General features: G+C 37.5%; 2 protein-coding genes across 2 annotated transcripts; both read left to right on the forward strand.

Annotated features, from left to right (window-relative positions):
• The first annotated feature begins 1,069 nt into the window (after nucleotides 1–1,069).
• On the forward strand, nucleotides 1,070–2,905 carry LOC100186212. Its single transcript, XM_002130061.4, has 2 exons — nucleotides 1,070–1,629; nucleotides 2,074–2,905. Exons 1-2 carry the CDS (start codon nucleotides 1,386–1,388, stop codon nucleotides 2,298–2,300), a joined length of 471 nt encoding a protein of 156 aa, XP_002130097.1. The 5' UTR covers nucleotides 1,070–1,385; the 3' UTR covers nucleotides 2,301–2,905.
• Nucleotides 2,906–4,219: 1,314 nt separating this feature from the next.
• On the forward strand, nucleotides 4,220–8,712 carry LOC113474866. Its single transcript, XM_026837629.1, has 6 exons — nucleotides 4,220–4,714; nucleotides 5,798–6,041; nucleotides 6,866–7,031; nucleotides 7,324–7,899; nucleotides 8,125–8,198; nucleotides 8,491–8,712. The coding sequence occupies exons 1-6, from the start codon at nucleotides 4,653–4,655 to the stop codon at nucleotides 8,680–8,682; spliced, it is 1,314 nt and encodes a 437-aa protein (XP_026693430.1). The 5' UTR covers nucleotides 4,220–4,652; the 3' UTR covers nucleotides 8,683–8,712.
• The last annotated feature ends 3,311 nt before the right edge of the window (nucleotides 8,713–12,023 follow it).

Consider the following 12,023-nt stretch of genomic DNA (forward strand, 5'->3'; position numbering starts at 1 on the left):
AACTTACTTTATCCTCGCGTGGCCGGAAAACGACAGTCGTATCACAGGGGTTTAACACCTCGTGTCAGCTTACGAGTTACCATGTATGTTACTTTGTGGGTGATTATTTTTTTTGGATTTTTTCATTTTTTTATGTATGACTGATAATTTAGACAGCCCGTTAGTGACCACTGGGTTGGAGCAATTGCCGTTAAGTGTCTTGCCCAAGGACACATATACGCCCACAATGATATCAGCGTCGAGCCTAAAACCCATTATCTCTAGGCATGGCCTACTGCCCTACTCAATACATTTGTAGGCCATGGTCTATAGAGTAGGCCATGCTCTAGGTTACAGGTAGGCGCGCTAACCACGGCGCCGGGACTATTAATTACATAACATTAGTTTATGTTGAGTTTATTAACTTCTATAACAGCACGTTTTCTAACCAATTCTCATTGTATACAAAAAACACCATTTACATGCGGTGGGTTATACAAAAATATAAGTTTTTTTACTAAAAAAATGTCCGCAACAAAAATGTTATGTCTTACTAGGTACAAAGTAATAAAAAACGTCAATATACATTGAAAGCATAAATCGTTTTTTCAAATGTTTTCGCCTTTCGGGATAATAGTATACTGTGGAGTAAAATGGATATATCGCATTAGCACAAAATATCTCATATTACCGAATCGGGGTTTATATCAATTAATGCCCTAAATTAATGCCCTAATCTGTGTTCCTGTGAGAGTCATGAGAATAAGGTTATATAATTATGAAAATAATTTTTGTTTGCTACTAACTAAGATAATAAAAGAAAATGAAACAAGACTCAGAGGGGACATTTTAAAAGTCCCCTTTTACGCGTACCCATTTGATGATAAACAAAAATAGATGGTATTATTCGACAGTGTTCTCACGGTTCAACAAAGTGCGCGGCAAACGGGCAGTTATTGTTGTTAAGTATTAAACTTGTGTCAAATAAATAAACCGTTTTTTTTTTCAATGCCTGATAAAGCATAATAATATAATGTTCATTTTAAATGCCCACTGAATCATATTAAAGCTCCCGAAACTGTCCCCTCCCCACATTTCCCCAATATTGTCTTTTGTTGACATTTTATAGTCCGTCAAGCAACAGACGACTTTTTACAATTCGGCAGTAATTTTGCGGTTTACAGGCTCGAAAACGATTAGGGATTTTCCTTGATTCGACAGTGTATGGTTTTAAATAAGTACCCAACCGTGACTGTGCTTCACGCACGAATGGTGTTGGTTCGGGGAGACTTTAACATTGTTGCTCATTCACACAGCGCTTGTGTATCTTGTACGGTAGAAGTAACTACTTGTTATTATGCGATAACGAACTGAAAGTGGTTTATAGCGTTTACAATTATATTAATATGAGTTACGAAGTAGAAAGAAACAGTCCCTATGCCGCGATAGATGAAGTCAGTCCTAGTTATTGCCTTGTTAGCCCCTCAGCATCAGGCACTCATGAAAAAGTCGATGAAATTCTTCAACGGGTACGGCGAATAGACAACATCCTAAAGACTACAGTGGATGTGTCATTAAAAGATTCTAAAGTTAAACCAGCAGTTGCTCCGAAACCAGTGCGCAGCTTGTCAACAACAGCATTACCTCCAGGTACGAGACGTTCTTGAACATTGTACTTTGCTCATATCTTGTGGTTAGGCCTGGCATATATCATGTACTTTTCGTGAGCTGTCAGAATAAAAACCGAATCCCTGAACGCCTTCTAACGAATGAGGCATTCATACAACCTGACTGGCGTCATAAGCGAGCAATTATAATTCATTTTCACTTTGGCGGAATAGATTCTATTGGCGTAAATACAACGTACGACAACTGCGTCGTAAAGATTAATGGGAATGTCATCAGTGTCAACTGAAAAGAACAACAACATTAAATCAATGCAATTCCAATTGTTTAAAGTCCAATGACAAGCAATTCCAGGAATTGTCATGCATCACTTTACTACTTTCCCTTCTTGTGCTATTTTTGCCGCTTAAGCTATAGCAGTCACGTAGCGAAACACCCACATTGCAACATCTAACACTCATTCCACAGGGCTGACGTCTGCTGCACCGCCACGACCGCCAAAAACACAGCCCGCAAGGCGTCGATGCGAGTCTGGGACCGCTCACAAGACGTTTACTAAACCAGAGTGCGAATTCCTAACGTTACAGCTTAAGTCGGTACGCTCAATACTGGACGAAATGATCGACGACGATTTTGCCGAAAAAGACAAAGGCATGGCCACACTGGACTCTGTTATAAAAGCAATTCAACCTTAAACTACTATACATAATTACAATACATTTGCTTTGACCTTGACATTGTTACGCCGATTTACCTTACAATTTATGCCTCAGTGCATCACAAACTTTCGTGCATGAGAGGTCATGTTGTTTCTGCAACCGAACTCAAAGTGCACGACCTGGTTCCGATACACTGTTGCTCTATGCTGTTAAACCATACTTCCAAGCCTGTGCTTTGTATAGTTTAAAAGTTCCCACAGAAATCGATACCTTGACCAAACAATGCCCGTTTTATTTATAATGTAACGTGTTTATAATTAAGTATAATACTGTAGGGTAAGTACAACCCTTTCGAACATATTATCCAAATATCCTGATCGTATTTTTACAATCAAAAACGGTCGGTGGGAATCGTTAGGTTTTATAATTTTTGAATGTTTTTTGTTTACCACAAAACGGGATGAAGAAGTGGTATGAAAATGTATCCCTTCTATTCGCCCAACCTATACTGCATATGATATATTGTTTTCAATGTTTATTGTTTAGCGATTGTAATGTTGCTAGTTTAGTTTACATGTGTGGTAGGTATATGTGCTACACTTTATTTATTTGCCAAATTAAACATAATTCTTAGTTCTTGGTTCGGGTTGATTAACTTGTTGACTAAACCAACACGTAGTGAGAGAACTTACGTCCTTAACTCGACTAAAAGAACGTTTGGTAATGGTAGTATGTCCCGATCAAACATATGTTTATTCAGTATGCAAACACAGTTAAAGTTTGGTGAAGAATGCTCGTTAAAAATTTGTTTCCGAATTGGAAGAATTAAACCATATAAAACGGTGGGGGAAGATGGGACATTTTTCATTTATTCTCGTCCTATTTGGTAGGAAACAAAGAAAAATCAAAGAGTTATAAAACCGTATCCTTATACGACTGCCATAAACCGTTTTTAATTGTTTAAATCACGATCATGGTATTTGGATATAAAGGTATCCCATCTTCCCCAACCTTACTATATTTAGTGTGAAGATCAGTTGCATCAAGTGTGTGTCGCATAGGACGAAGTGTCAGAAGTGCACAGCCCCACTTAAAGGATCATACGAAGCCATATGGAAATCGTTCATAGATACATAAAAGTTGTAATAACCGATGCCCATATTGCAGGTTTGGGGCAGAGCTGTTAACATTTTATGTACGCAAACATATATATTTATAACTTTATGTGCGGGTGCCCCAAACAAAACGGTTAATTTGATGACGCACTTTCGACGTATTCCAAGAACTATACTATAAACCTGTGTATTTCACTGCTTATGTAAATACTGCAAGTCGTAAATATCAACTATTTTTACAAAAAACACATGATAAGTGCTTGCCAAATACTTACATACACGGATTCCATGTTTGCTTTGTGATGCAAAGTTTGAAATATGGTTTCTTTATTCGAAATATACAGTAGGGTGGGAAGAGATGGGACACTTTTGGCACATAATATCCAAATATTTTGACAATGTTTTAAACAACTAACAACGTTCTATGGAAGTCGTGAACATACAGATTTATAATTCTTTTGACATTCTTTGTTTACTACCAAATGGTGGTACGAGAAAATAGAATGAAAGGGTGTCCCAACTCCCCCCATCCTATACTATATATAGTTGACATATGCAGATTGGTACAGTCTGATACGGCTCGTATTTTCTTCGACGTATTTATACGTGTTAAAGAATTGGGATCTCAAGGAACACTAACTATCTCGACGGCGCAACAGACATTTTATGTAACATGTATAACCTCTGCAATCGATTTTTTCATTGATAACCATATATGATTGCACGGTCAGCTATAGAGTTTAAAATTGTTTATTATACACAATTGTGCCCTTTTTACAAATTTTTTACAACTTAAAATACACAATTTTATAAAGTTTGTGAAAAAATTTCCGATTTAAAAATGCATTTGTATTCTTTCGTTTAAAAAGTGACAAATATCTTAAAAAAATGTTTTCCATAATAATCATAGTCTACCTAAATTTCAATGTTTTGAAACATCTGTACCAACAGTTATAACACAAAACCCCCGAAACCCAAAAACGGCTGGGGATCATTTTATACAACATGACGTAACAGCACTGAGGCCTTCGTGTTTGCGTATTGCCATATGGCTTGATTTGCACAAGCTCGCCTAGTCCTACCGAGAGTTGGCAAACAGGTTCGCTCATCTATATTTATTTCGAAAAAATACCAGCTCTGTCAAGGTATAAATCGCAGGTACCAGCGCGGCGTTCGGACATAAAAGTTGTCGTGCCAGCAAAGCATAAGCGACAAATAAAAACAAAGGAGTAATTTTACATAAGAATTACAAACCGTGCTACAAACTTTCAAAATGACGATTCGAACTTGGAACAGTGATCAACAATTGGGGTCTAGAAACCAAGAGAGATTAAGGTAAGATATTATAAAGCAACGTTATAACTTGACACTATATACTATATACAGCTTAATTTTAAAATATACAGATTAATTTTAAAACGTGATTATATACAGTTCTGAACGCAGTGAATTCCACAGCGGGCATGTTCGATCGCCAAATATATAGTTTACATTTTCTGCGAACGCATATAATGGGACGATTTTTTAATAGTATATATGTATGGTAGAGTGGGGTAAGATGGGACATGTTATCATTAACTTTTCTTGTCCTATTCAGTGGTAAACAAAGAATAATTGCGGAATTATACAATTGTAGCAAACGAGTCTAAAATAACGTTTGTTTAAAACACAATGACGAAAAGGAAATTTAGGTGCTAAAAATATCCCATCCTACCCCACAGTACTATATTAAAATGACAACAAATGACCAGCCCGCTAAATCATTTAAATTTCCCTGGAACTATTTACACTACGTGAGCTGTGCGCGGTATGTTGTCCAATCATAACTTCAGCGAATAGTTTGCAGAGTAAAGCGAAGTATATTAATGCGAAACGGCCATGGTGAACCTAATTGACAGAACAATATTGAAATTGCGGCCACAAAATTGAAGGTAATCTTTAAGGCCGAGACACTTATGGTAGACCGCGCAGTTACCTATAAGAAGGGTTTACATTTTATTGAAAATTGGGTAAAACAGGTCGGAAAATAGCTACTTTTATAAAAAAAAAACTGTAAAGCAATAATTGTGAAATAAGTCAAATATATTGACTGTTTCATTATAAACCTGAGGGTCAAAATAAAGGAATCTTTGATAAATTTTGACGCAATAACTTAATGCTAGTTAACCATAATTACAACAGTATATATCACGCATGGTATAATTTGAATGTGTATTCTATGTACAAGAAGAATACACTTTTACTGACTGCTTTAAAAAACAACAACATACTGTGGTGCTGATTCAATGCCTATGTTTTATAATCGATTTTTTGATCATTTGGCTTATCATTATATTTTAATGAGTCGGTCTATATATGTGAAGGTTATATACTGTTAATGGGAAAACATAGGATCTCTGACTTTGTTATTTTTTGCAGATTACGCGATTGGCTTGAACTGAGAATCGGTAAATCGAGGTACCCCGGTCTCGTGTGGGAGGACAAAACGGAAATGACGTTTCGGATTCCTTGGAAACATGGAGCAAGGCACGGGTGGAGGGAAAAGGAAGACGCAAGGCTCTTCCGGGATTGGTCGGAGCACACGGGTAGGTTTTACATCAGCCTTAAAGCGGCTGATGTTGAGCTATTACAAATACGCGGGACACGCGACAACGGCATGTTAAAATAGGATAAGGTTTCGTATACTCAGTTTGACCTTAACATTCGTCAGCTTTTTGCAAATGCGTTATGTCGCTTGTTGTATTTGCCTAGAGCATGCTGTATGTTGTTAATGATTTGTGCATGATGTTGTGTAATGTCGTTCATCTTTTAAATAAATGACAAGTTTTGGACGTTTATGAGCACGGTAAATTTGCCGAACAATTACATAAAGCGCCATCGAAATAAATCGATAATGCAACCGTTGTTTAAAAAGAATCGGCCTTTACACCGCAATCATCGTGCACTTGCATGCCTTTAATTGTCGCTTTACAGAAGAACACATTTCATCGCAAATTTACCGCATTCGGCCGACACCGTGTAAACTATACAAAATTCTCAAACTTAACCAGCAACCGTATAGTTCGGTTAACCTACTATTTTTTAGCTATAGTGTATGAAAACGACATAAATAAAATTCTTACTGCCTTCGCCACGCCAGTGTTATATATCCCTGCCTAAACAAGCCCTGCTTTCCGACGTTGTATGAACATTATGTTTGATCACGTTGCAATGTAGGGTGCTTTAACGCATGTTATAAAATTTAATTACAGTCTGTATCTTGTAGAAATTTATTTCTACGTGCATAATAGGGGCCTGAACATCCGCTCGTTTTCCCGGTAGTAAATTTCCATATCCGCGCGGTTATGTTTATTTAGTTACAGAGATAATCTATGTCCACACGGTGGGTTGAGATTGATTACACAATCGCTTATACCAAGTATACAAAAATATGAACCTATGCTCGCACGCTAGATGATATTTTGTATGTAAAAAACAAATTTGCATTCAGGGGCCTCTCCGAAAGATGTAAAGCAGCATAAAGCGAATTTCCGATGTGCTCTCAATTCGCTACGTGACGTTAGAGCCGTACCACAATTGAGCAAAAGCAAGGGCGACGATGCATACCGTGTGTATAAGATGCTACCCAAACAAAAGACAAAAAGCCTTCGAAGTGAGTTGAGTAATCTATATAGGGTGGGGGAAGATGGGACACCTTGCCATTCTATTTTCTCGTCACATTTGGTAGGAAAGAATGATAAAACTTTATCCTCGCGACTCCCATAGACCGTTGTTAATTGTTTAAAACAGGATCAGGATATTTAGGTGTTATGTGCTAAAGGTGTCCCGTCGTACCCCAGTCTATAAGGAGGGTTATTTATAAAGCCTTTGTTCGGGAGGCCAGTGCTCCATTACATAAACACCAACAACATATATGCGTGTTTTTAACGTGTTTGTCTGTACAGTGTGGATACGAAAACGAGGACAGCGACACGTTGGAAACATTCGCAGGCGTTATCAGTCTCCGAAAACGCAGCGACAGAAAGCGGAATTGACGACAGACGAATTGTTGCATTCTTCTGGTGGAACAACAGACATTCCGCAGTTTACGACAACACCTTCCGACACAATACGGAACATTTGCGGAAAAAGCCATTTTCCACAACTTTCCAGCTCGGATAACTTCATGGACGCAACAATAATACGCCACACGACTCCCCCAGCCAACAGTTGCTCTGGTATTTACCAGCAAAGCTATTTTCCGCATTCCGACGAAACTGGAATGCAAATATTCCCGCAACGTTGTTACCCGCATTCAAATGAATGCCCTATACCCCAGAACCCGGACGAAACGGTATCTGAGAGCATTCAGGTCGCCTCTGCAATAATGGACGGCAGCCATTACCCAACACCTTCAACATTTGGAGTTTCACCATTTGGAGCTGAACCGTCTTACGAAGGTTACCAAAGTTCGGGAGATTGTTTTGAACTTTGTAAAAGCAACGACCTTCAAGAAATAGGACCTTATCCATCCTCTGAAGGTAGTAAACATTACGATTATATCATTAAGTTCAAATACCACTTACAACATCCAACATGCTCAAACTTGTCTGCTGTGCAAATCGTGGTGGAAAGCAAAGACGTATAGTTTAACTTTCCCAATACAACTTATCATATACTTGTGAGACGATTCGTCAATGTGCCATGCACAATAAACCTGTGACAACATGATTAAAATTTTTGATATATTTTTTACATTTTTTTAGGAGAAGCGTCGGAAAACGGCAAAGAATGCTACGATGTTGATTTGAACTGGGAAATAAGCATTGCTGCAGATGAGGTATATCAATATATAGATAGTACTGTGGGGTAAGATGGGACACCTTTATCACATAATATCCCGATAGAATGATCGTGTTTTAAACAAATAATGGCGGTGTATACTGGGAGTCGTTAAAATATGATTTAATAATTCTTTAAATGTTCTTTGCTTACAACTTAGCGAGACAAGAAAGTGAAATGAAAAGGTCTCATCTTCCCTTACGTTACTATATCAATATAATTCAAAAAATAAAAGTCGAAAATTTCGTAAAAGCATTTACACGTACACAACTCAAATTTTACATTTCTAGAGCTACTGCAGTCGAGATAACGGAAATCGTTTTCTTCCGTTACTACAAAGTACATGCAACCCATCATACCTGTTAGAAACAAGCGACGGTAGCACATCATATGATACGAGATACAGCGCACCCAAACCGGTTCAAAGCATTTCAACGGAGACGCAGTTTTCACCTAGTGGTAAGCCGTCAGCCAACCAATAGTAAACCATACGCAATCTTTATGCGTGCTGTGGTGCTAAGATAAAAATACATATATAGTTATGTGGGGTAAGATGGGACACATTAAGCGCACAATATCGTAATATCCTGATATTGCTTTAAACTATCAACGGTTCATGAGAATCGTGAGGATACGGTTTTATAATTCTTTCTTAAGAATGTTCTTTCTTTAATACCAAATGGAACGAAAAAATAGAATGAAAAAGTGTCCCATCCTACTATACTGCCTTTAGACGTGGTTCTTAAATAAAACAAACAAAAAGAGAAATGCGCCGAGGCTGCATACTGAATATGTTTCAGAATCAACGCAATTGAAGTTTTAAACGATTAAAGATTAGTTACTTGTACCTTGATTGGGTTATAAATTTATCCCAACTCTACGAGTATAGCCCACGGTATTATAGAGTTTAAATCAATTACTGCTTTATTTGACCCTCTAAACTGTTGCAGGGAGTTTTGACGACACATTCTTCACAGAAGGAGAAAACGTGTCAAGTTTTGATGAATTACAGACATCAAGTGTAGGAAAAAGGCACGATATTTTCCTAAAGCTCCCATCGGCGTCGACTTTGCTTGGTCAAACGCAAATGGAGAGTTTCAAGGGGTTTCCCCGTCACGCGTCGACGTCAAGCGACGGTGGAATTGACTTCAATATTGCGTCATCCCTCTCACCACAGAAGGTCTATCAGTCTTGCTATTAACTGTTTACCAGATAGCACTTGGTGTGCCAGCAAGCAAAGTAACGTTTGCAAATGCTTGCTGGAATGCCGCGACAGAAAATGAAACACAACCTCTCAACTTGCCAGTAATTACGACTTGATATATTAGTGTCGTTGGGTGAACATTATCTGCGGTATATTATGAGCGTCATCACGCTTCTACCGCACATATCTCAAGCGAAAGTGAGATCTTTAAATAACATCTATTTTACATTCGTTTGCCTATGTCACCACACAATATTGGCATATCATCTAAATATACCATTAGAAAGAACTTTTATTTGTATTCACACAGAATAGTTGCGTGACAAAACAGTTATCACTCTACTGAATTGGTAATTAAAGCTGTGGGCAGGTCGGGAACAGCCTATATATCAGCCTGCTCGACCCACGCTGTTTCCCGATTCCACGTCCTTACGTGCACAAAGCGATTTGTTGCACCATCTTTTTATCAACAGTTGCCAATGGCGCAAGTAAGATTGCACAACATAAGTAAAACTTGCGAACCCACACCCATAAATTAAATCACATATGTTGAGTTATAACCGCATTTTATCCCATATGTTTCATTGACAATGCCGTTTGCTGCGTTGGCTGCATTCTATTTTACATTTCCCATTCGTCGATTTACGGATTCTCGTATAATTTGTCGTGCATATAAAGTTCTGTAATTACAAATAAAATAAATGTGGTTTGTAAACTGGTGTGTTAGTATTTGCGGACCTTGATTAGTTCATAATTCCCACACTTTAACATAACCTCCTGAGACCAAGGGTCGTATATGTTAAGTACACAGGCACGTCACAACCTATTTCGATGGTCCATTCAACGAAATTCGACGAAAAGTGTTAACGATTAACTTTAATGTTGATACGCAGGCGCATACCGCTGCTAACTTGTGCAAGGTTTGTTTGCAATTTGCTCAATCTTGACCTCATTTAGTAAAGATAATTTGGCGGTGGTTAATGTAAATATTGGCGTTTTATACACAAATGACGTCAAGTATGGATACTTGGTTGTCGGTTGCGTATACAAAGAAACTGTATCGGCTGCCTATAGCACACGCGGCATATATGGTTGGTTGCGTGTGCTTAACAGAATAAAAATTGATTAAAAATGTTAGTTACGTGGCATCAAGGCGATGTTGATCTTGTTCATACGTCATTAAAAATATACATAGTACTATGGGGTAAGATGGGACACTTTTAGAACATAATATTCAAATATCATTTTCTTTTTAAACAATTAAGAAAGGACTATGAGAATTGTGAGAATACGATTTTATAATTTTTTGAATGTTCTTTGTGTACTACCAAATGATTAACAAACATTTATGATACTCTGTAGGTAATTCTTTTATTTTTCGTGGGGGCTGATATATTGGACAACCTGTTAGTAACCACTGTGTTGGAGCAATTGCCGTTATGTGACTTGCCTATGGACACATACGCTCACAATGGTAGCAGCGACGAGCCTTGAACATATTACCTCTTGGTAAGAGGCAGACGATGCGCTACCCATTGTGCTATGGCGCTACATAAATGTATAACCATATCCCCAAGACTCTAAAAAGCGTTTTTTTATCATAAAAACCACGATGAGGTGCTACCGGTATTCATTTTATCCCATGACATATACAGCAGGGTGGGAGAAGATGAGACGCCTTTTATTCTATTTTCACTTCCCATTTGGTAGTAAACAAAAAAATTCAGATAATTATAAAACCTGACCCTCACGACTCCCATAAACAGCTGTTAATTGTTTAAAACACTATCAGGATATTTGGATATTATACGTGTTAAAAGATTACCCATCTCCGTCCACCCTACTATATAAAACACCCATGGCAGTTTAGTGTAATAAATAAATTCTGTAACATATGCTTGGCGAAAAGGGGTTTTTAAATCGAAAAATATCTCAAAACAAGCATTACCAAAACCTCGAAATACAGTACCGATCGATAAACCTTCCACAATGCTTTATAAGAAACACAGAAACGTCACGCAAAAGTACAGCTACAATAAGCGCGTGAATTTATTGGACCAATAAACGAAATCGATCGGGTGCTTTATTTTTCCTTAAAATAAACTATGTGTGTCAACGAATAAATCGGTTCTTTCAATATTATGAGAGGGAGTTTTTCATATAATATTCGAAGTGTATACACACATATATATATATACATATACATATAATATATATATAACCAAAATCACCTTCTATATGCCCGAAAATGTTTATTGTTAATTTGTTTACATTTTTAGATTGAATATGCACCTACTGATGTACACTCGCTGTTGTTGCAGCCGGTACCCAAAATTGCAGAGTTTTTAACATTACTTTTGTACTAAACGTTTAGTAAAGCTGGTTTAAATATTTCCTGGTAAATAGTTCGCCGAAATTGTCTTTTTATCGTTTGTTTGCTGTTGCTATTGTGTATATTTTGGGATCAGCATACATGACTACATTTCCCATTTTTAACCCTTTGAACTTATATTCTAACTAACAGCACAGTTCAGTCGAACACAATACCTATACGTACTTTACTTAAGCCTAAATCCACACCATTTCAATATATGTACATACATTTGTATATGGCAAAAT

The sequence above is a fragment of the Ciona intestinalis genome, chromosome 14, assembly GCF_000224145.3.
Source record: "Ciona intestinalis chromosome 14, KH, whole genome shotgun sequence".
Taxonomy (NCBI): domain Eukaryota; kingdom Metazoa; phylum Chordata; class Ascidiacea; order Phlebobranchia; family Cionidae; genus Ciona; species Ciona intestinalis.